Genomic DNA, 25,093 nt, shown 5'->3' with positions numbered 1-25,093 from the left:
GGGGGGGCGGCAGAGGAAGAAAATCTCAAGCAGGCTTTGCAGCGCCAGTGCAGAGCCCGACCCGGGGGTCGAACCCATGAACCCGTAAGATCATGACCTGAGCCAGAACCAAGAGTCGACACTCAACTGACTGAGCCACCCAGGCGCCCCCTGAACTAAGTTTTTCAAGCTTCAATTTTCATATCTATAAAATGGGGATAATCTTAGAACTGAAGGGAGAAGTGAATGGTACCTGGCATGTTACGTAGTTAGTATGGTGCCTATTCCACAGTATTCAGTAGGTGTTAGCTATTTGTGTTCTCGTTGTTACTGTCAGTGCTATGGAGCAGCATCAGAATGCAGTTAGGGCCGAGGGAGGCTGCCTTGGCTTCCCTCTAAAGATGACTCAAGTGAGCATTTAATCGGAGGGAGTGTCAGGGAATTTGGGGGGCCGGGGTGGTGGCAGACCTCCGCTTGACATTTTGTGGGCAGAGAGGGCTTTGATCCTGGCCATTGCCCTTGGAGTGGCTGGTTTTGCTTTTCTCCATTGTCCAGTCAGTACTCCTGACTCTTACCCCAGGGAGGTGTGGGGGGGCGGGAGCGGCCCCATGCCGGATTTCGGGTGAAGGCCTGTGACAGGGGACTCCAAAGGTGCTTCAGCAGAAAGGAGCAGGGTAATTGAGGTTGAGAGGGGGAGGCCAGAGGGTCAGGCAACCGACAGAGCTTTGACGCTGTAGAAACCCTTCTTTACATTCTGAGCCTCTCACCTGAGAATGTCCAAGTCCAGTCCAGCGGGGAAGGCAACTGTTGGTATCCAAAGGTTGAGGGACTATCCCATAAAATCACGGCAGAAATCCCCACTGACCTTTTTACCTAGCCTCTCACAAATGCCAAGGCGGCGGTGTTATCTTTCTTAAACAAAGAGCCGTGAGCACCTGAAAGGCTCGGTGTTCCCTGGAACCCAGGGGTCAGCCTTCCCCTTTGGCCTCATTGGCTCGGCCCGGCTCGGCCTGGCTAATGATTCTCCCAGTGTCTGGACTGTCTGTTCCACTTTGCCTGCCTGATAGAGCAAGGTATTTCCTTGACAAGGAATCCCCTGGTTGAACCCAAGAACCCAACCCCAGCTGGATTTAGCCAGCGCCTCCCCATTGCCAAGGAGTGTACACGTAGGAGCTCTCTTTTACAGCCACCATGTGCTTCCAGATTCCTCTCTCACAACACCCGTTCATCTTTTCTTCGCCCTTAGAGGTGTCCCGGTTTAAAACTTGTCATTTACAGATGGAGAGATGAGGTGGCTCACCCAAGGCTATACTGCTCAGGCAGGGGGCAGTTGGGGCTCTGAATCCATTTCTCATTATGATGCTTCTAGAGAGCGTGGACGCTTTTAGCCAGTAGGGTCCCTCTTGGGCCCGTTGTCTACCTGCCTCATCAGGGATGCCCCTCTGTCATCCCAAACAGCTGCCTGCCACGTGTGGGAGAGCCCCGGGAATGCAAGGTGTCCTCTCTCCTGGGGCACTCATTGTAGGTGACCTGCCCCGGGAACTGTGGGGCTGGAACGTTATGGACTGGGGTTCTAGAAGGCTCAGGCCAGAGGCTGGCCTCGCAGAGCTCAACAACTTGATAAAGTGAAGGTAACTCTGTAATCCTCATAGCTACTCAGGCACCTGCCGTGTGCCCCGTATTTCATAGGGTTATTGTGTGAGGGTTTTATTTTGTTTATTTATTTTTTAATATTTGTTTTTGAGAAAGAGGGAGAGAGAGGGAGAGACAGTGCATGAGTAGGGGAGAGTCAGAGAGAGAGGGAGACTCAGAATCTGAAGCAGGCTCCAGGCTCTGAGCTGTCAGCACGGAGCCTGACGTGGGGCTTGAGCCCACAAACCACGAGATTATGACCTGAGCTGAAGTCAGTCACTAAACCAACTGAGCCACCCAGGTGCCCCATAACCCCATCTTAAAGAGAGAGAAGTGAGGCTACACGGTTGGTCCCTGGACCATGTGGCCAGTGAGGAGAACTCCAGAGCCAGGTCTGGCCACTAGCCCCTGGGGGCTTCACCTTGGGGAGCTGTCTGGGTTGGTGCAGTGTGTCTGGAAGCAAGTCCAGCCCCTCAGAGCAGGGACTGACATTCTCATAACAAGAGAGGCTTTTGTGTCATTGCATTGATCACCACCATACCTTGATTAGCCAGTCACGGAAATTGCCTAGGGAAGAAATGGGTTAAAGGCAGCGCTAAGGTGACCCCCTAAGTCGCTTAGACTTTAGGAGAGTTCCATGTTGTTTTCTCAGTGACAGATTTATCCTCCTCTTTGTATTTTATTTAAAATAATTCACCTTAAATAGGTTTGCACTCATTTCAGTAGGAGATGACAGTGCTGTCAAAACTTGGCCATGACTCTTGAGGGCCGACTGGGAAGGTGCCATTTCTTTGACCTTCTCCCAAGGATGCATGATCGGGCCCTGCCTTTCCATACACATTGTTGGTTTGTAGAGAGGATGCACGATTGATAGTGTCTGCTGCCTTCTTTTATCTTCCGCTTCCCAAAGAAAGTCTGATGAAGACTTGTCCAGGGTAAAAATCTTTTCTCCCTCTTTTAAGGTAATTTTTTTTTATTAAAAAAATTTTTTTTTTGAGAGAAAGAAAGCCAAGTGCATGAGCAGGAGAGGGGCAGGGGGAAAGGGAAAGAGAGGATCTTAAGCAGGCTCCATGCCCAGCTCAGAGCCTATTGGGGAGCTCGATCTCACAACCATGAAATCATGACCTGAGCCGAAACCAAGAGTCGGACGCTTAATGAACTGAGCCACCCAGGTGCCCCCTCCCTTTTTTGTGTTCTTTGTAGTTTGGCTCAGGTGCTAAGAATACTTTATAAATGTTATGATATGCTTATTGCATGCATCTGATGTGTGTGTGTGGGCCCCAGACATTGACAGTAGGGGAGAAAGTAATGGCAGTGGCCAGAACGTTCGTGACAACTAGCATTTATTGAGCAGCTCCTGGGGGGTCAGGCATGGTGTTGCAGGCATTATATACACTACTTAAATTAATCATCACCCTATGAGATGGCTGCTCTGTGCCGTTTTACAGGTGAAGAAATAGGCCCGGAGAGGAGCATTCACTTGCCCAGGATGGTAGCTAGAAATGATGGAACCGAGATTTGAACCTGTTTGCTTGACCCCCGAGCAAGGGACCTTCACTTCGGTGCACAGCTGTATACCGAGCATACGTGTTTGTACTGCCCAGGGGATGAGTTTCTAACCTGATCCGGTTCCTGCTGGTGCTGAAAGGGGTGACAGAGGAGCTTGCCGAGGCTGAGAACTGAGTTACAGGGATAAGGGATAAGGTGGATCTGTGTGCCGTGTGGGACATGAGCTGAGGACTGACTGCGGATCCTCGTGACAGCCAAGGGCATCATGGGGATGTCCTAATAGCCCGAGGTCTATGTGGTGGGGTAGGAAATGCCCTCTGACTACAAAAGCCTCAGCATTTCCTTTTGACCCATTCCACGGCCTCCTGTCGTACAGAGTGGACATTTAGTCCCATGGGAGGGGTCCAGCCACATAGCAGGTTATTGAGGGGAAATTGACATCTCGGGATCTGAACACCTGCCATTTGTGGTCCCCGGTCATCCCCCGTCTCTGTTGCACGGCTTGCACACTGCCTGGTGGCTTCCTCGGCCCTACCTTTGACTGGGGCCCATACTCTTAGTCCATTCAGCCCCCCTGTCCCGTAGTGGATGCCCTTCTCCCCTCCTTGTCGGGTTGAACTGCCCTCGATCATATCCTGAGCCAGTCGGCAGGGCTGGTCATCTTCTGATCAGCCCACATCTGCCCCCCACTGCTTCCCCCCTTCCCCTCTCCCCCGAATGAGCGCCCCAGAGATTCTGGTTCTGGATCAGCTTTCGTTTTGTTGATAAAGGAGAAATGGTGAGCGAGAAAGAGAGCAGGCAAGCTCGCCTTCCAGCCCCTCTCAGGGAGAGAACGCATCTCCCTGAGCGAAAGAACACGCAGTGCTGGCCTTTGGAATTGGCAGCCAGTGTAGTTCTCTGTCTGATAAGAGGTACTGTAAATAAAACTGTACACCATGGCCCGCTGTAAAATGCCCCGTGTCTGTACTCATTGTTCTGACAGCTTATGCTTTTTTTGGGTCTGCTGTTTTGGTACACTCTGTACTTCCTTATGTAAGCAGGCATGCATATCTCATCAGAACATTCAAGATGTTTATTTTAAAATCTCAAGGAATTAAAAGAAAAAGGACACAGTACTCAACGTTAGATGCTGGCAAATGTTAAGTGTTTTTTCAGTGGCTCCCCCCCCCCCTTCCCCGCTTCATTAGCATGGAGGGGTGGGGGGAGAGGGAGGGATTTGGAAATCTTTTTTTCTTCTTTCATTGGCTTCTGCCTTATTTACTTCAGAGAGACACCAGCCCATATCTGATGGTGCTCAGTATCTCTGCTCCCCTTCCTGAAGGCTTGAGACCCCCGACCCTGTTTCTGGTCGGGAAGGGGGGCTGGGGGGAAGGCTGNAGGTGTGTAGGACAGCTGCGGGGAGCCTGTGGAGCGAGCTGCTGTGGGATTTCAGCTCTGCTGTCATTGGAATGCTAGGCGTTTATAGAAAGCTTTATGGTTTTGCAAGTGCTTTCCTGGCCCGTGTCTCCTTCGATTCCCGCAAGTCGGGCGATCCTTCGTGCCGAGTGAAAGTGGCCCCCACACATGGAGGCCTTAGACCATCCGCAGCCTTCTTGAGGGCTGTGGTTACTGCCTCCTTTCTTTTCGCCCAACTGAACCTGCTTTGAACCCTCCTCCTTCCGAGAGCCCCGTCTGACCTCCTGGAGGCATCGAGAAGCCAGGGAGAAAGAGGAGAGGGCAGCAGCCCAGGATATTCCGAGTGGTCAGGCGCTCTCGTCTGCCCCAGCGTAGCACATACGGCACCCTTGAGCCCTCATCTGCAGGATCCCTGGGAGACGGGCAGGGCAAGGATGTCTGTCTGTCTGTCTGTCTTTTTGCCACTGAATCTCAGATAAGCTCAGTGCCTGGGCTGGGGGTGGGGGGGTCTGCCGGTCGAGGGTCCACTCTGGCCATCGGAGGCCTCCTTGGACAGGTGGCTCCTGAGTGTACTGGGGGAGGATTGCCTGTCTTCTTGCAGGGGTAGGAGTCCTGGGCAGCCGGGTGGGTAACAAAGGGCTGGTGGGGAGGAGGAGATTCTTTTCCAGGGCAAGCAGACAACCCCACTCCCGACCTTTCCCTTCTCCGCCCCCAACTGCCTGAGTGCCAGCCAACACCGTGTCCTTGAGTTTTAAAAAGGGGCAGTAGAGAACCCAGAGTCTGTAGAATAAAGACTCTGTCACCCCCTAGGGGACAGCCTGGCAGTGCCCTGAATGGCCACTGCCCTCTTCCCAGGCCAGTTCTGTGCCCGGGAGCCACCGGAGAGTTTCTTCGTTTATCAAGTCTCTAGGGCCACACAGCTGCAGGGCCGGCGGAGAGCGGGGCGCTGGGTCGAGCAGGGAACGAGACGCACGTCCAGCCCTGCTCGCACGGAGCTTACTGTCTGCCGGGGAGGATGAGCCGAGCCGGGCAGCACAGGACGCTTGAGTGGGGCTCCCAGGGCTCGTGCGGGGAGGCCTCAATAGCCGGGCCGGTGAATAGCTGCCAGTGCTGACATGTTGGTGCTTTGACAGATTTTCCTGCTCCCCTCAACAAGGCAGCCACTCGCCTTTAAATTAGAGGGATGAGGTGTGTGTGTGTGTGTGTGTGTGTGTGTGTGTGTGTGCGCGCGCGCGCGCGCTTGAGAGAGAAAGCGAGTGAGAGGTGAAATATGTCTTTATAAATGTGAGGCTCACTTTACACAAGATAAATGGCCTCCAAATAACTGTACATTGAACTTCAGTAAAATCAATCATATTTTGCACCGGGAGTTCTTTAAAGGAATCGTAATCCTGAGCTGACAGGTGGCCATGATAGCTACTCCTTACCGGGTGTGTAAATCCTCCCCGGGTAGAGGTCCGAGCCCTTTTCCCACCTTGTCCCATCCTCTGAGGGACTTATTCTTGTTCTCATTTTACAGAGGAGGTGGCAGACCTACTGAGATCTGGCAACTTTGTGGGGTCAGGGTCACAGCTCATGACTGGCCTGGCTGGGATTTGAACTCTGATCTGTCTGACCAGAATCCTGAGCTCTTAAACATGCTCTACTGCCTCCTGGGGTATAAATAACATCAGTGAGCTCCTGTATCTGCAGAGTGCTTGGTCATTGGCAAGGAGCACGTGTTCACTAATGTCCATCTTCCCCTTTGATGCTCACTGCACAGATAGGGCCATCTTTGTTTCCCAGCTCAGGAAGGAGGGTCACTCTGGTGGCCGGGCAGGGCTGGGGGACCCAGTTCTCCCTACTCTAAATGGCGCTGTTCACTCAGCTCTGTAGTCGCTAGGGAGGGTGGCAGTGGTCCAGCCCACACCATCTTCTGGCTATTCTCCCTCTTAGCTGTGAATTCCGGTCCCTGCGGTCCACCTTCCTGCTCCCTATCTCTCCCTCTGTTCGTACGGACTCCATTCCAGCCCGCCGGCCTCCTCGCGCCTCCTCTGTCTGGAATGGGCTTCCTTAGACGGGGCTGTTTCTTCTTTCCCCTTTCAGCTTCTGCGCTCAGAGCCCAGCTCATCAGAGAGGTCTTCCCTGCCTACCCCATATAAAATGGCGGCCCCTGGCCCTCTCTGTCCCTCTTCACTTCATTTATTTCTCTTTTTATCACTTATCACCGCCTAGTTTGTATTTACTGGGTTTTTTAAAATGTGCGTTTCCTTCTAGAATGTAAGCTTTCTGAGGACAGGGATTCTCTTTTGTTCACTCGCCATAACCCACCTTTGGGGACATTCTGACTGGACATCCAAAAAACATCCTTGTGCGTGGGAAAGATCTGATGAGGCGTGGTCATCCCTGAGCTGTGGCGTGGCGTTCTCCCCACTCCAGGAGGAGCCCCAGGAAATTCTGGGGTAAAGGCTGATCTATCCACGTGCACCCATTGTGTTCAACTGGCATGGCCTCCTTCCTCCCCCTATCCCTCCCTCTCACTGATGCTTTATAAATGTATTAGTGGCTGAATGATGTCACCGTAATGCGTTTTGGGAATAGCCATGTGGTTTATACACACTTGAATTGCTTTGAATGCAAACCCGACATCCCACTGAAGGCAGCAGCGAACAACATATGCACAGTAAACAGGCAGAGACTGTCCTATTGATTAACAGATGAGGCCTCTATTATTGATCAAGGCTTGGCGAGGAAATTTATCACTTTTAATTTCAGGGCTGCCAAATATTTCTGCCTCTGAGCCAGCCATTACAGAGACGATTTAAAGGCACATGCCTCCTTGGGAAGAGGGGGATTCTGCCCTGGAACTGCCTGTCTTTGCTGCGGGGCTCGCCCTGGGGAGTTGGGGAGAGTCTCAGTGGGGGAGGGGAAGTACTAAGGCTTTGCGCGTGGGGCCCGAAGTGGGAGCCAACCTTTGCGGTGTCCCTGTGTGCCGAGGGTTCTGACCGGTCTGGGTGCGTCAGACTGCACTGAGGAGGCCAAGGAACTTTCACCCGCTCGGCTCGGTTTTGTGATTTCAGCAGGGCAGGGGTGGAGAGGGGAAGGCTCTGAGGGTAACCAGATGTGGTCAGGCTTGGGCCGAGCCGGCAGCCTTGACTAGATCACAGGTGCTAATCTGTTTTCATCTTCATCTGAACTTGGCTGATGGTACACACATCCGGCCCTTTTTTTTCCTACCCGGCCTCCTTCCTTTCTCTCTGCTCCCCGGTCATTAAAACAGATGCTACTATGGCCGCGTTGATGGCTGCGTTCTAAGAACCCTCCCTACCACATCCCTTCGAGGCGGCGGCGTAGAGGTTCCTCACCTGGGTGCAGGGCTCCCGCATGAGGCTGAGCCCACAGGGCTTCCCAGTCCCTGCTTCCCTCCTTGGGCCTCCCCATCCGCTTGCTTCTTTAGGGAGCCGTGAGAACTGTTCAGGACCCAAGAAAGAAGTGCAGTTAAAGCCCGATCCCTTACAAATCACAGAAAATCATTGCTGACTAATGATTCAGGACTGGGGAGAATTCCTCACTGCCAGAAGGCTGTGACTTCATCCAACCCCCCCCCCCCACACACACACACACCCCGGTCCATGTGCTCTTTGAGGTCCTGGCTGCATTTCCAGAATAAATGGATGGAAAGTGGTCCGGCTGCCACCTGAGTGATCCCGCACTGTGACTATCTTACCATCAAGTTTCTTCAAAAGCTCTTTCTTAAAGCTTCAGAATCCACATACGGGTCCTGGGCCCAAGGATACCCTGAAGCTTGAAGAGACACCTGGAAGTGATCAAGACCTCCCTGTCTCCAGGCAAAATTCAGCTCCAGCCACCTAATACAAATGGCAGTATTTATATTTAATGCTCTTGAGGAAACATGACTCCATATCTTCCCTAAGGGCACTTTATCATTCAGTCACTCAGTCAACTCCTATTTATTGAGCACCTAGCAGAGGGTACATTTTGCTCATCATTTGGAATATAGACAAGGTCGGTGCTCTTGCAGGGTCTACCTTCTACCTTTCCTTCTACCCTACCCTTCACTGGCAAGGACTGGTTATTGCTGTTTAATTTAATTAAGCCTATATGGTGCAAATTGTATTCTGAGTTCTGTTCTTTATAGTAGCGCTATTACTCGAAGGCAGAGGTTTTTAAAACTTATTAAAAAGTAGTGGAATCATTTCTCCAGCTAGAATTTTACACACAACTTTGATGTATACACAGGGTGTATTAGAATGTTTTTTTTGAGTTGGGGGAAGGAAGCCCGTACCTCACCTTCTTATCCATGAAGCATCTTTGCAGAGAGAGCCCTAGAGTACAGAGATTAAGAGCAAAGGCTCTGAAGTCAGGCTGCCTGTGTTTGAATCCACTTCTGGTACCCACTGTGCGACACCGATCTAGCTACTTAATCTCTCTGAGGTTGGGTTTTCTCGTCTACTAAATGGGGTAATAGCAATATGATCCTTTAACAAAATTTTTTTTAAATGTTTTTATTTATTTCTGAGAGAGAGAGAGAGACAGCATGAGCAGGGGAGGGTCAGAGAGAGAGGGAGACACAGAATCTGAAACAGGCTTTAGGCTCTGAGCTAGCTGTCAGCACAGAGCCCAATGCAGGGCTCTAATCCACGAACCGCGAGATCTTGACCTGAGCCAAAGTCAGGCATTTAACCGACTGAGCCATCCAGGCGCCCCAATAGGATCCTTTTTTAAAAATTTATTTTGAGATAGGGAGAGCACCAGTGGGGGAAAGGCCGAGAGAGGAAGAAAGAGACAATCGCAAGCAGGCTCTACACTGTCCGCGCAGAGCCTGATGCAGGGCTTGAACTCACGAGCTGTGAGACCGTGACCTGAGCCAAAGTGGGAAATAACCCACTGAGCCACCCAGGCGCTCCAGCAGTTTGTGGACTTTTAAAGGTTGTTAAGATCAAAGGAAACGATATATCTTAAACCCTTGGCATCGTGCCTGGTATATGGTAAAGTCTCAGGAAATCTGAGATGGTTGGGAAGCAGCCCTAATTTTCTACTATAAATATGAGTAAGAAGTTCTGCCTCTCACAAGACTCTAATGTAAAAGTAACACACAGGCACACTCGAGGCAGCGCTAAGATGCATAGAAGGGAGCAAAGTGCAGGGCATGCCGGAGAGGGCAGGGCAGAGGGGAGCCGGTGTGCTCCGTGCGTGCACACCCAGTCCTGAGAATGGAATGGGGCAGGAACAGACCGAGACCTGGGCNCGGTGAAGACAGCGCCCATGGAGCTGGGTGGCTGATGGCTGGGACCTCAGTGCCATGTGGAGGAACTCAGAATCAGTGTAAATTTTGAGCCGTGTAACTTCTCAAGGGACAAGTGTGACGGAAGCAAGTGGGCTTTTAAGGCACGGGCATCTACTGGGTGAGTCCAAGGACACCTGGTGGTAGGCAGCCATCCTTGGGCCCCACCGAGCAAGGGCCTGGGTAGGGGCAGTGACCATCAGTACACAGGGGAGGAGATGCACCTAGAAGGTATTTTTTTAAGAGGGGCATACATGTCCCCCCATTTTTATATTTATTCTTGAGAGATGGAGAGCACGAGCAGGGGAGGGGCAGAGAGAGAGGGAGACCCAGAATCCCAAGCAGGCTCCAGTCTCCGAGCTATCAGCACAGAGCCTGACGCAGGGGCTCCGACTCACAAACCTTGAGATCGTGACCTGAGTCAAAGTCGGACGCTCTACCGACTGCGCCACCCAAGCGCCCCTATAAACACTTTGAATGAAAACTTCCATGGCTTGTGACAGGTGCCCTGTGGATGAAATAACATATTAGAGCCTTGCAGACTGTTAGTGACTGGGAAAAGGTCCTGTTTGTCATGACCCTGTGGCATTGTCGCTCTGAGCCTTGTAAATAATGGTTCTACAAAAGTTTATCAATTTGATTCGCACTGAATATGACCAATAATAGGCTCCCGCTGGGTGTCGGGCAGATGGGGCTGTGCATGGAGTGAGCCCATAAGAGGAGCCAGAGGATGTGCAAGGTCTCTCAGTGAGGGACCCAGGCTGCCTGAGCGGGACTGGAGACCAGGCAGCAAGATGGGGAGTGAGAGATGAAGCAGGAAAGATGAGCACGTCAAGAAGTCCTTTGTGCGTCTTGGTAAGGAGTTTGGATTTCATCCTGAAGACACAGGGGAGTCGTTCAGGGATTTTAAGTGGTCAAGTGCAGGGGGTGGATGGGACAGACCGTCTAGTTTGGGACATACTGAGTTAGTAGAGGTAGGTCAGCAATTCCTACCTTCCCATAAGGTGTAGTCTAAGCAAAGGGGCCCATTTCCCCTCATTGTATTCTCTTTTTTTTAAATGTTTATATATTTCTGAGAGGAGGGAGGCACAGAGAGAGAGAGAGAGGGAGAGAATCTCAAGCAGGCTCTACACTGTTCAGCTCAGAGCCCAACGCGGGGCTCGAACTCTCGGACTGTGAGATCATGACCTGAACCGAGATCAAGAGTCAGACGCTTAACTGACTGAACCACCCAGACGCCCCTCCCCTCATTGTATTCTTTACGCCTTTGCATTCCTCACGTAGAGCCAGCCCCCCAGAATCCGGCTTCTTGGGGCATCCCATCCGGACCCCGTCTCTGCTTATGTTGGTTATTCTGGTTTTGTTCCCTCTTTTCTCCCGGAGACCCCTGGATGACGGCATCTGGAGCTCAGCTGGGTGGGTGGTCACATCCCGGAGGAGGGACCGGGCTGGCTGCCAGGGCCAAGGTCTGTCCTTGACTCAGCTCTCCGCGGGGGTCCAGCCGCCTCACGTGGGGTCCACCTGCACGATTCTGGCCCAGGACCCCTTGCCGGCAAATGGAATATCGCTCTCGAGTAACTGCCTCCCCTTTCTTGCAGCGGGTGCCAAAGCCTTTGTCTGTGACCAGTGCGGAGCCCAGTTTTCAAAGGAGGATGCCTTGGAGACGCACAGGCAGACCCATACCGGTGAGTTGGCGGATTCCCGTCCTTCAGGTCCTCCGGCGTGCCAGCGCACGCATGCCAGGGAGCTCGGCGGCACCCTCTCTCAGCGACGTGAGCTCCAGCCCTGTCCTGGGGAGCTGTGGGTGGGGATGGCTTGTGCCACGTTCAGCTACTCTCGTGAGTGGGGCCGGTTGGCAGGAATGTCCAAGTGTGACCTTGCCCCGTGAAAACATCTACCCTGCATGACGCCCAGGGCTCCTGTGTCTAACAGGCCACTGAGATCCCATCTTCACAGGCCCTCTAGCACATTCTCGTTGAAGTCATAGAAGGTCCGTGATGTTATCTCGCGTCCCCTTCCCTTGGTGAACATTCAGGAAACCTCTCGCACTCCACCTAAATACCTCTGAAACCCTCAGTGGCTACAGTGGGCTGGTCTGCCCGCTGTGAGTCGAGTCATTGTCTAAAAGAAAGCAGTGTGTACACACGACGCGTTTGAACCATTTAGCCGACGATGTCGCCGTGTTTGTTGTCAGAGCACTGATGGCATGGCATCCGTGCCGCCACCACCGTGCTCCATCTTCTTCGCTGTGGCTCAGTGCTGTACTTGACCTCACCTGGCCAGTCTTTCAGTAACTCCGTAAAGCAGGAGGCTACTCCCGTGCCCTAGAGAGGACCCCGCGGCTTAGAGCAGGGTCCGTGACTTGCCCAAGTTAATAGTGGGTTGAGGAGCAGCACGGCTTAGACGGCCTGGGTTTCGCCTTGGCTCCACCCTTCCTGTGTGTGAGATCACAGGTCCGTTATCGGATTTTTGTTAAGATGTGTTCATTTTTGAGGGAGAGAGAGAGACAGAGCATGAGCATAGAGAGAGGGAGACACAGAACTCGAAGCAGGCTCCGAGCTGTGAGCACAGAACCCGATAGGGGGCTCGAACTCACAAACTGTGAGATCATGACCTGAGCCCGAAGTCAGATGCTCAAGCGACTGAGCCCCCAGTCACCCCAGTAGGTCCATTATTTAAACTCTCTTACTGTGGGTCATTTTGTCTGTTAAAAAAGTGGAGTCATGATAGTACCTACCTCCGTAGCATAGTATTGTCGTGGGGATAAAAGTAAGATACTTTATTTGAAGTGCTTTGCAGAGTGGTTGGCTCATAGTACGCATTTATTAAATAGGGATAGATGTATTTAAAATTTAATATTTATTGATTTCCCACCACGTGCCCGGCATGCTTGTTGTGTTTAGGGTATAGTAACGTACAGGACAGATAGCATCCCTGTGCCCTCATGGCACTGAGATTCTAATAGGAGACAGTTTAGGCAGATAAGTGTGTAATACAATGTCAGGTGATAATCACTGCTAGGAGGAAAATAAAGCAGGCTGAGGGGAAAGAGCGTGATAGGGAGAAAAGTGGTATTTTAGATCGAATGGCCTGTCCTCCCTGAGAAGGTGACATCTGAGCAGAGTCCTGAGGTGAGGGAGTGAGCCACCCAGAGGGGCAGGTGCTTGCGGAAGCCCTGAGGCTGGGCTGAACCTGACCGGCTCGAGGACCAGCATGAGCAGAAGGAGCACTTTGGCAGGGGCGGGGGAGGGGGGAGGGGGGAGGTGCAGAGAGGGGTGGCACCAGGGGTCAAAAACCAGGTGGGTCTCTCAACCCTACTAAGGAATTTAGATTTTACTCTGCATGCGCTAAAAGTCCACTGGAGGGAGATAAAACATTTGCAAATCCTGTACCCAATGAGGGACTTCTCGTTAGAAAATATAAAGACTGCTTACAACTCCATAATAAAAATACAAATAACCAAAATTTAAAAATGGGCAGAAGATCTGCACGGACATTTCTCCAAAAACAGGCCAACAGTCCATGAGCGCATGAAAAGATGCTCAGCGCCATTAGGCCATCGCAAGGGAAATGCAAATCCAAGTGATAATGAAATAGTTTGTTGTTTTATTTTTTAATGTTTTATTTATTTATTTATTTCTAGGGGGGAGAGAGAGAGAGAGAGCGTGAGCAGGGGAGGGTCAGAGAGAGAGGGAGTCACAGACTCTGAAACAGGCTCCAGGCTCCGAGCTGGCAGTCAGCACAGAGCCCGACGCGGGGCTCGAACCCACGAACGGCGAGATCATGACCTAAGCGAAAGTCGGACGCTTAACCGACTAAGCCACCCAGGCGCCCCTGAAGTAGTTTTTTATACTTAGCAGGATGTGGCTACAAGACAAAATACAGGCAGTAGGAGGTGTTGGTGAGGATGTGGAGAAATCAGAACCCTCATACAGTGCTGGTCGGCAGGTGAGAAGGTACAGCTGCATCGGACAGCCGTCTGGCTGTCTATAGCAGTTCTACTCCGAGGTGTCTATCAAGAGACCTTGAAAACCTGAATCCTCGCAAAAATTTGCACATAACTTAATAGAAGCATTATTGGTAAAAGCCAAAGGTAGGGAAAACCCAGTGTCCACGGATGGAGGGATGAACAAAATGTCATTTATGTGCAGAATGGAATATTCTTTGGCTCTAGAAAGGGGCGGAGTTCTGATACACTCCACACCATAGGTGCATCTTACCTACCTGATGCTCAGTGACAGGATCCGGCCACAGACGGCCGTGTGTTGTGTGATTCCATTTATAGGAAACAGCCAGAATGGGCAAATCTATAGACAGAAAATAAATTAGCAGGTGCAGAGGCTGGGGGAGCTGAGGGGACATGGATAGTGACTGCTAATGAGTATGGGGCTTCCTTTGGGGGTGATGTCATTGTTCTAAAATTGATGGTGGTAATGGATGCACAATTCCCAATATATTGTGTAGTTTATTTTTATATTTACTTGAAGATTTTTATTTTTAAGTAATCTCTACACCCAACATGGGACTCGAACTTACAACCCTGAGATCAAGAGTTGCCTGCTCTACCGACTGAGCCAGAGGGCTTCCCAAACTGTACAGCTGAAATGCTCGGATTATGTGTTCTGTGGTACATAAGTGAAATGAGTAAATCTGCACACACCCCACATGCACCACACACTCCGCACACAAGTGCGTGTGCATAGACATTTGTAGAGAAAAGGAAATAACAGTCCCTTGGAGGGTTTTGAGTGGGAGAATGACATGACTTGATTTATGTGTTTAAAAGGACACTCTGGCTCCTGTGTTGGGAATTGACCACAGAGAGGGTGTTCGTTAGTAATTGCTGTGTAATGAACTTCCTCGGCACTAGATGAAAGCAACAAAGTGTTCTTCTCTCTGACAGTTCTGTGAGTGGACTGGGCTCAGTTGGGTGGTTTTCACTTGGGGTCTCTCATGAGATGGCAGTCGGGCGATGTCTCGGTCTGGAGTCATCTGCAGGCTCGACGGGGCTGGACTTCTGGGATGGCTTCCGCACTCATGTCGGTGACTCTCGGTGCCCCGCTATGTGGCCGCCTTCTACAGCAGAGTGGCCTGGACTTCTCGCGTGACAGCTCGGGGCCTCAAGAATCTGGAAGCCTAATCCGTCGGCTCTGTTAAAAACCAGGCTAGAGACCTCTGGCTTCACTTCTGCCATGTGCTAGCGGCCAGAGCGGGCACAGGCCAGCCCCAGACTGAAGGGTGGGAGACTCGACTCCCCTTCTCAAGGGGGAGTGACAAACACATATCGGGTGTTGTACGGCCATCATCTTGGGAGACTGGCTGCCAACTTAGCACAGGGGAGTAGCGTGGAAGAAGGAAGACCCACGAGCTACTGCTGCTGGTGCCATTACTGTCAGCCGTATTCCCTTGTCCTGTGATCTCACAGAATCTGCCTTTCCTGACATGGTGTCAGGGCCTTGCTCTGGGCTGCCCTGGCCTGGTGAGTAGAAGAGAGTGTTCTAGGCGAGCCTCTCCCTGGCTTGGTTATAGAGAAGGCCTCTTGGCCAGGTGACTTTGCCCAGGGTCCCAGAGCTGGTTCTCCTGAAAGCCAGGGGAAGACCCAGGTGTCCCCAGGTCCCAGCCAGCCTCCTCATGCTAGGGTGTGCGGGACGGAGACTCACTCTGAGAATTCTGATCTGGGGCCTGTGGAGACTGAGAGGTGAGCCAGCTTTGCCAAGCAGCTTAATCTGTCCACGCAGATTAAATCAGCAGCAGGGAGCAAGCCGCCTCTCAGCCAGAATCAGAGGAGGCGGCCGGGCCGAGTTCCTGAGGGCTGAGCAGATGGGGGAGGTTGTTTGCAAACAGACTTCATGCACTTCTTGAGCACCTTCTGTGTGCCTGACACCCACTGCGGATACAGCAATGATCCATACAGACATGCTCTCTGGTTTCTTTCCAACCCATTTTATTGAGATATAATTCACATACCATACAGTTCACCTGTGAAAAGTATACAGTTCAATGATTTCTGGTATATTACACTATTTTTAGAATTGTGATAAAGTATCTATCACATAGAATTTGCCAATTAATAATCATTTTTAAGCATGATCTGGGCTGCTTCAGCTTTGAAAGTTAGGAGCTGTCTTAGGCCCAGTGCTTTTCTTTTTTTTTTTTTTCCTTTTTTTAAATGTTTTATTTATTTCTAGGAGAGAGAGAGAGAGAGACAGCGTGAGCAGGGGAGGGTCAGAGAGAGAGGGAGTCACAGACTGAAACAGGCTCCAGGCTCTGAGCTGGCAGTCAGCACAGAGCCCGACGCGGGGCTCGAACCCACGAACTGCGAGACCATGACCTAAGCGAAAGTCAGACGCTTAACCGACTAAGCCACCCAGGCGCCCCAGGCCCAGTACTTTTCGAGGATTTATTAAGTCTGAGGGTTTGAAAGGGGCCAACACCTTCCAGAAAAGGATATTTGATTCCGTGGTTGGAAAGAGTCTGGTTTGAGTGAGAAGCCTGGGATGGGGCTCTGGTAGGTGGTTGACCTTGACTTGTTCCTCTTCCTTTTCTTCCTTCCCTGGAGGTCGCCTCTCATGCCAAAGGAAAATAGCGCCATCCTTCCTACCACTGGGGCGGGCCCGGCCCGGCCCGCCTCACCTCCACTTTTTTCCAGGTTGACTCAGTGGAGTTTTTGAAAGGGGTGAGAAATGGAGAAGAAGAATCCACATTAGGAATGAGAGATGAAGGTGGAAACTTCAGGAAAAGCTCCCTCCCCACCTGGGCATGAGCGGTGGGCCAGCCCCCCAGGGGCTGGGAGCACCGGGCCACTGGCTGGTGCAGGCGGGCAGCCTGCTCTGTCCTTTGGCAAGGAGGTGGCTCTTGCGGGCACCTGGTAGAGCTCATTTATAGTTCTGTTGCCTGCAGAATTCAGGGGGCTCCCCGGCCTCCTCTAAGAATCCGCGCAAGGACACGGATTACGATCTGTCTTCCATCTCAGTTCTAAGAAAGGGGGCCCACAAAGTAGAGAGAGGCCTAAGTATAAGGAACACTGATGGTAGCAGTGAAGTGACTGGACTCGGGAAAGCTGACTGGGATGCCAGGGGCCCTTGGAGAGCCGCCATCAGAGCAGAGAGAGCTCTGAAGAGAAAAAGGACTGTGGAGACCCTGGGGACAGGGAAAATCTGGTAATGCTGCTTCGTGTTTCCGATAACCTTAGTTGATAAAACCCATTTCTGTATAATGCCCAATTGAGAGATGAGAAAGTGGAGGCCTAGAAGCCACCCGCCCTAGTGGAGAGCTGGCACTTGACCCAACTCCAACTTCAGTGCTCTTTCAGTGCCCCCCAGCCGCCTCCACAGTGACTTAACTCTCGTCCACGAGTGTGTGGCTGAACGGTTAGGGAGTGCCCTGTTCAGAGATCATTTTGCTCAGGGCCCCGTCTGGGCAGAGCTTTTTTGGATCCCTGTGACCCATTTACCTAAGAATCCTCAACACCCTAATTCCGCCTCTCAACCTCCTGGGATGGGATAGATCTTCCCTGAAACGAATGGAGTCTGAGAGTTCCATGCCCAAGGCCGCCATGCTGAGGACTGACAGCTACCCTATAGTAGTGCATCAATGGGTGCCCATTGTATCTTTGGGGGGGTGTTCTTGAAACTGAAAAATGAGTTTTGTAGAAAGTAGTTTTCACTCCATTTTATCCAAGTGAATGGCATTTTCCCGTCACCCTCTTGACCCCACTTACCCTGGATTCTCTCCTGGGGTGTGTGCGACTTCTCCTCCATCCCTCCCCCCGAGATCCTGGTGGGGGGGCTCAAGCTGGCGCTCTGGGAGGCCATGCTTCTGGTTGGGCTGGGCTGGGGCTTTGTTGTCATACTTCACTTTTCTGTTTTGGTACAGCGAAGACTTTGAGGAGATAAACAGAGATCACTTTACACCTTTTATATTATGACAAATACATATTGCAAAACACTGCTGCTTCCAAAATGTTTGGGTTGCAGAGCAGCGAGGAATTAACAGCTACGCGGCTCCCCGAGATGCCTGTTCTTCATTTACACGTCAGATTTTTTTTAACTGTTCAGTAAAATAAAAAGTGAGAAAACACGCACACATGCGTGCGTGCGTGTACACACTTGCGTGCACACCCAGCATACCACATAGGTTCTATATCGGGAATGTCTTAAATTAGCAAGGAGTTCTTTAAGTCCAGATAAACTGATAAATACCATTAATGGCTTAATTTATACTCTGGGTTTGAAATTTGACACATGGACACTATCTTGGCTCAGGAAACACAAGTGGTTTTGTGCCAGAGGTTTTAATGACCGATCAGTAATATAAATTGCTGCATCACTGAACAGAAATAGCTTCGCCGTGTCATTTGATCTGGAAACTTCTCCGGCCAGGCAGCAGTTAATAAATTTAAAAATAATTACCCTCTTTATTCAAAGTCAAACTAATTAGGAGTGGGTTTTACAAATCATAATGTTGTTCAAGCCACTGTACATCCCCATTTGGGACCTGAACAGGCCTGGGGGCAGCAGACGGGATCGGGTGGTGTTAATTGGAGGGCAGGGGAGGTACCGTGGCTGCTGAGCTCAAGGCAAGGGGGTTGAGGTAGTCTGAGCATGTGTGGGAAGGGAGAGGTCTCAGTGAGAGGCCTTGGGGGTGACCTGGAGGAACTTTCAGCCTTTTCATTCATATGTGGGGAACTCTGCACAAGCACCTGGCTATGCCCTGAGCATGGGGAAGACGGGGCCCGTGCTGGTCTGTGGGGGTCAGGCCAGAGAGACTATGAGAACCCAAGAAGCAGGAAAGGTGGACACCCATGGCTGCTTGGGGAGGTTGAAAGGACGACCTCTTAGAGGACTTTACTCGTGAGGCAAGTTTCGTTGACTCAGGTCTGTCTTACAGACTTTAGGGAAGGAGGTGCCCCTTTGGGGCCTGAAGCCAAAAGTATGAAGTTCAGGGTATTCTATGCATAGTGATGCCCAGCACTTGGGATCTGGTATCAGACTGTCTAGATTCCAGTACTAGTGCCGTCCATGGCTTCCTAGTTTTATGATCTTGGGCAGGTTGCTTAAGTTCTGTAAGCCTCAGTTTCCTCCTTCATAACACGAGGGCAACGATGGCATCTGTCGTATACAGGGTGTTGCGAGGATTTAATTTGATAATCCGTGTGAGGCACTCAGCACAGGCCTTGCATAGAGAAGGTCTCAGGAAACGGTGGCGCTGGTTACGGCCACTGTGTCATGGGGGTGTTCATCGGAGGCCTCGGAGGGCACCCGCTCCCCACACGGGGTAGGTGAGAAGGAAGGGGCCATGTTGGTGGCAGTGGCCACGGGGGAGGGAATAGTAGCAGCATATGGCTGCCTTGCCAACGTGGAGCTGGGATCTTCCAGGATCACACAGGCTTGTCCTCTGGCCAAGAGGACATTTCCAGTGTGCCCAGAGAGCTCATAGCCACTGGAGCTAAGTGCATTTGGGAGAGGCGAGGGCAGCATGGAGTTCTCCATGTTGAAGAATCCCACAGAGCAGATTTGGTAGGTCTTATTTAAGGCCGGGGTACCTGGTGAATGCTCAAAGCTGCCCAGGGGGACTGTTCCCTCCCAATATCTAAACAGATGACATCAAAGCCTAGACCAGACAAGTGCAGAGCTGGGGATGGCACTTGAGTAGATACTTGACCCCTCAGGGGCACCAGGAGCGTGCCTTGCCACATCTTGGAGGAGGCCTCCTTGGTTGGTACCCTTGAAGGTTCAAGAACTTTGAGTCTCCTGCTGGTATCCTGGCCCATGTCTGTTACCATCAGGAGTCTGGGAAGTCGGGAGTCTGGGTCCTTACCTTCTTCAGGTAAGACTTTCTGTGTCTTCCCACCTTAGGCCCTCCCAGTGCCTTGGGGAGGAAAGGAGACAGACGTAAGTAGGCTATAGTCATTGCCAGGATCAGGAATTCTAGGACTAAGAAGTTTAAGGGACGCCTGGGTGGCCCAGGGCATTGGGTTGAACTAGATCACTCGACTTACCCCAAACACATTCAGCTCTGTCCTCCAGCCCCCAGTCTGCCCCAGCAGATCCGCCTGGTTAGTGACTTGAGTTTGCTGCAAATCAGAGTAGCTGTGAAGCTGGTTGGTCTCATCATTCCTTCATTCCACTTATTCCCTAAGTTGTAAAGTGCCTACTATGTGCAGGGGGGGCTTTGTGGACCCGATACCTGATGGTGGGCAAAACTCGGTCCCTGCTTTCCTGAAGATTACAGTGTCATAAAGTACGTGAACCAGTAAGGTCCGTTTGCTTTGGGTGCAGATAATACAGTAGCCCTGCTCTGTTGGATACTTTGGAGTTCTACTTTTATGAAGTCTTGACCGGTCCTGACACACATTGTTCTTCCCTATTTTTTGCTAGAGAAAACTTAGCCCCAGAGAGATTACAGAAGGCCAGTCCAGGGTGCAGCGGGACTGTGTGCCTGGGCTTCTGCACCCGGAAGCCCATGTTTCAAGGCTGTCAGCCCCCCTCCCAATGGGATTGGACATCCAACCTCGTGTACAGACCACTGGTCAGCTCTGCCTGTTCAACAGCCTCTAAAATCAGGGGTCAGAAGCCCGTATTTGTAAAAGGGGAGTCAATTAAGAACAAAGAAGCCCAGGGGCGCCTGGGTGGCTCAGTCAGTTAAGCATCCAACTTCAGCTCAGGTCATGATCTCACGGTTTGTGGGTTCGAGCCCCGCATCGGGCTCTGTGTTGACAGCTCAGAGCCTGGAGCCTGTTTCAGATTCTGTATCTCCCTCGCTCTCTGACTCTCCCCTGCTCATGCTGTCTTTCTCTCTCTCTCAGAAATAAATAAAACATTTAAAAAAAAAAAAAAAAAGAACAAAGAAGCCCAACTAGAATTAGAACACACAAGTTTTTCCACTCCAAACTTCTCTCTACTCTGACTACAATATAAAGGCTTTCTTTGGTCCGTTTCCACATTCCTGGGTCACAGAGGAAGCCACTGGGGCAGGTGCAAATGTTGACATGCTGGTTCTCATCGTCTTGGCATTGGCTGCAAGAGGGTCCTGCGGCCCAGAAACCACTAACTTACTTGGTGGCCAGAGGCAGCTGGGTGACCACCCCCTCCCCTTCGGAGAAGCAAAGCTGCACCCCACCTCTGTGTCGTAAGCTACCTGCTTGCACTGGCCCCTCCCGGACTCCTCCTGTGTTAATGGTGCTTGGGAAAAGCTACAGGGACAGTCTCTGGCCCTGAACTTCAGAGCGGAAAATGAAGTCCTTATCTGGAGGACGTTCTGCGGCGAGTGAGCGAGCAGGGGACAGCCGGGGTAGCAGGCGGGGCAGAGGATTTAAAAGGGGGAGCAGCCAAATTCCGTCCCTCAGGATGGCTGCCCGCCTTGCCCCTCTCCTGCCCCAGATCTGGCACCAGGGCAGCGCTGGGCACTGGGGAGCCGCGTCAAGGGTGCTGGCTCCTGTCCCACAGCAGTCGGAAAACCAGCGACTGATCTGGCTCCTCCTCCCAAGGGCAGCCACCAGGTGCCGGCCCGGTGGGGGAGGGAGCGGCGGGAGAAAGGCCCGACGGGGCGCAGACAACTTCATCAACCTAAAACTTTGGTGGACAAAAAGGCAGAGTGAGCCTCAAACCCCTGCCTGAGCTGGAGGCCCACGGGGGAGGACGGGGCGGGAGGTCATCAGAGGAACACGTGGATTCCATGCAAGTTGGCCCGACGTCCCCATTGAAAACATAATAGCATTTGACTTTTATAAATATCAGGGGTGATCTGTATAGCGTTTCACGTGGCGTGCCAAGGAATTGAACATGAGAAAGCCCAAGCTCGGGAACGGCCACGGAACATCATAGGCACTTGGGGAGGGAGAGTCATATGCTGCTATTTGTACAGTCAGTGCCCCGGCATAGACTTACTCTGGACTTCATTTCATGCTGTTACTATAAAGGCATGTTTGATGCCTAATATAGTTTTATTTTCCAAGCACAGGGCTCTTGGCTTTGTTGGAGTTGCTTGCTGTGGAGTAGAGGGAAGAAGAACTCGGCTTCTGCCATCCCAGACAAGCCATCCTTTACCCTGGTGGCTCTTGGGCCCCTCTGGCCACCTTCTGGAGGGACCCCCAATGCTTTATAAGAAAATTAATAAACCTTATATTTTTAAAATTAATTTTAGAAATACATTTTTAATAATCTATTAAAGATGAATATGTATATTAAGGTTTATTTATTTTGAGAGAGACAGAAAGAGCACGCAGGGGAGGGACAGAGAAAGAGGGAGACCCAAGCTGGCTCCACGCTGTCAGCCCAGCAACCAACATGGTTCTCGAACCCATGAACCGTGAGGTCACGACCTGAACAGAAGCCAAGAGTTGGACACTTAACCGACTGAGCCATTCAGGTGCCCCAGTAAACTTTACATTTTAGAGCAATTTTAGGTTTCCAGCAAAATTAAGTGGAAGGTACACCGTTCCCATATGCCTTCTGCCTCCATGCGTGTACAGCGTCCCCTACTGTCAGTGTGTCCCCTGCCAGAGTGGGGACAGGTCCCTCTGTTAGGACCCGTGAACACTACACTGACATACTGTAAGCACCCAAAGTCTACAGTTTACATTAGAGTTCGTTCTAGGCGTTATGTGACCCATGGCTTTGGACAAATGAATGTCCAGAGTTGCGTCACGTGGAATAATTTCACTGCCCTAAAAACCCTCCATGTTCTTCCCACCCGTCACTGCAGTATTTTTATGTAAAGTATTGCTGCTTTGAACAGTACTCAAAGGGGGCTGGTGGTATTCGGTCATCTTAGGGTTGGGGAGGAAAGTTCACCCAAGGCAGATCTGGGTTGGAAAAGGTTGAAGATCATTCACTCCGTAGATAGACTTCTTGAGTATCTGTTTTGTGCCAGACATTTATGCTGGGCTCTGGGACAGGAAGACAGCAATGAGTGGGACTCCTACGGTCCCTGCCTTCACCCACCTCTCATTGTCACAGAATGATGGTGACCATCACTGTCGTGTTGAAGGCAGTAGCCTAGTAAATGGACATGATGATGAGTTACAAGAGGAGAACTGAGTTCCTGTCCTGGCTCTGACACAGGCTTGCTTTGTGACATGGGACAAATCGCTTTGTTTCTCTTTGTCTCTCAAATATTGGGTGTGTGAATTGGGCAAGAAAAATTGCTGGTTGGGGGGATTACGTGGTTTCAAGCACAGCCTAAGATGTTGACCTTGATAGCCTACATTTTTCTCAACCTTAGTTTTCACGTTTGCAAGCCATGAGTAAAGAATACACGGTTGTTTTAGGGACTGAATAAAATGCTACATGTAAAGGGCTTAGCTCGGCACCTGAGTGTCACGTACACCTTCAGTGGTGGCTTCTCACGATGACGAGTTTTAGATGTCTACGGGTTCTGTCCCTCATCAGAAGACACGGGTTTCCTTCCCTTTGTTTAGAATAAAAATTTAAGTGTATGCTGTGTCTGAAGAAGGGGTTAAAGATGAGGCTCTTTTGCCTTTTATTAGTTTTTCTTTATTTTTAAAATTTATTTTTATTTAAGAGAGCGAGCATGTGAGTGAGCATGAGTCGGGGAGGAGCAGAGAGAGGGGGAGAGAGGGAATCCCAAGCAGGCTGAGCCCAACATGGGGCTTGAACCCACAAACTGTGAGATCATGACCTGAGCCGAAACCGGGAGTTGGAGGCTGAACCGACTGAGCCACCCAGGCACCCCAAAGCTCTTTTGCCTTTTAAAAATGATTCCAGAAACTTGGCGGGGAATGATAGAATTTGGTAGAGGACCGCCGCTCAAGAGCTCGGGCTGCGCCCGGCACCTCTGCTCGCTGTGGATGGTCCAACCTCGTGTACCATCATCACAGCAGCACCAGCAGGCACGCTCGCTGCCTGGACCACTGATGAGGAGCCCGGGCTCTGCGAGGTTGAACCAGTATGTCCCGTGCAGTGGAAGGCCTGGGATTCAAGTCAAGGGGTGCTGGTGGGGCGTCAGATGGGCTTTTGGGACCCCTGTAGTCCCACTCTTCAGAGCGGCTCCATCCCTCTCAATGTTGAGTCCCCACGGGTCGGCCTCAGCCCCTACTCCGACTCCGGTCCCCCTCCCGTCTGCGTTCCCGTTCTTGGCCCTGAGTGCTTCTCCTTTATCCCTCGGACTCCTCTCCGGGCCCCCGCCCTTTCCTCTCCGACTGCTCTGCTGTTTCCCTCGTGACACCGCCGCTGCCCGATGACAGAAAGGAGTTAATAAAACCCAATGTGTAACTGAAACTTGAAAAGCCATAAATCGCCTTGTTTTTTCTAGGATGTTGGTAGCATTTTGATTTAATAGTTGGACAAACACAAGGGCCTATTTTATTCAGAGTTTACAGGCCTCAAGGCTGTTATTCCTCCAAATTTAATAGCATTGAAATTGCAGGGTTTGCTATAATTTGCCGATCGCTTTCTGCTCCACCATTGATGTTTATTGTCAGCGGGATGGAATCTCAATCCGGCTCACTTAGATAACATGTCTGTTAAACATTTAGATAATTGTACCATCATTAACTTGTCACATTATTTTAGAGATTCAAAACAGAAGCAGGGTAAGTAGAGGTAGTGGAGGTGGAGGAGGTAGAGGAGGAGGAGGAGGAGGAAGGGAAATGCTCTCCTGAGTTAAACGACCAGGAGATGAGAGTTGATTTGACACCCTTGGCATTTTGCGGGGGGTGCGTAGGTTAAGGAGGTGTGTCCTGCCGAACCAGGTTGCCTGTGCGCCGGGCCGGCCAAGCCCTGGGACCATGCAGCACATGCTCAGAGACCGCAGTAGCTGTGTCATCCCCAGCTTTGGCCTCCAATATACCAAAGGTCAGTTTTTGAGCTTCCCTTATGGATACTGATTTACAACAACATCCGCAGTTACAAAGCGTTGAGAGTGACCTCAATGTCCGAAGGTAAGGAATCTGTTCATTGCGGGACCTGATGTGGACGGGTGCCTCTGGTGGTTTGTGTGATAGAAGCTGGTTGGGGAAAACAGGTGTAGAGTGTGATGCCGTTTACTGCCGAGCATAGCGGCCCTTCTGGAAGACTCTATAAGGCTCTAACTCCTAACAGTATCTTTGGAGAATGGGATTATAGAGCAAAGAAGGTTTTACTTCCTGCTGTTATCTGTTCCTGTTATCTGTTTCTGAATAATAATTTAGCATCTATAGGCGTGTATCATTTGTAAACCTTTAAAAACGAAGGCCCAGGGGTACCTGGGTGGCTCAGTCGGTTAAGTGTCTAACTCTTGATCTAGGGTCAGATCATGATCTCACAGTTTCTAACAGAACCTGCTTGGGATTCT

General features: G+C 51.1%; 1 protein-coding gene across 1 annotated transcript in view; it reads left to right on the top strand.

The window, feature by feature from the left end:
• Positions 1-25,093, top strand: part of ZBTB16 (zinc finger and BTB domain containing 16) — a 184,092-nt gene that overhangs the window by 113,224 nt on the left and 45,775 nt on the right. Inside the window, exon 4 of the mRNA XM_077780522.1 lies at positions 11,398-11,484. Within this exon, the coding sequence (XP_077636648.1) occupies positions 11,398-11,484 (87 nt within the window). The remainder of the gene's footprint in view (positions 1-11,397; positions 11,485-25,093) is intronic.

This window comes from Crocuta crocuta, unplaced genomic scaffold (assembly GCF_008692635.1).
Source record: "Crocuta crocuta isolate KB4526 unplaced genomic scaffold, BGI_CrCroc_1.0 scaffold374, whole genome shotgun sequence".
NCBI lineage: Eukaryota > Metazoa > Chordata > Mammalia > Carnivora > Hyaenidae > Crocuta > Crocuta crocuta.
This window is presented reverse-complemented; position numbering and strand designations above follow the sequence as displayed.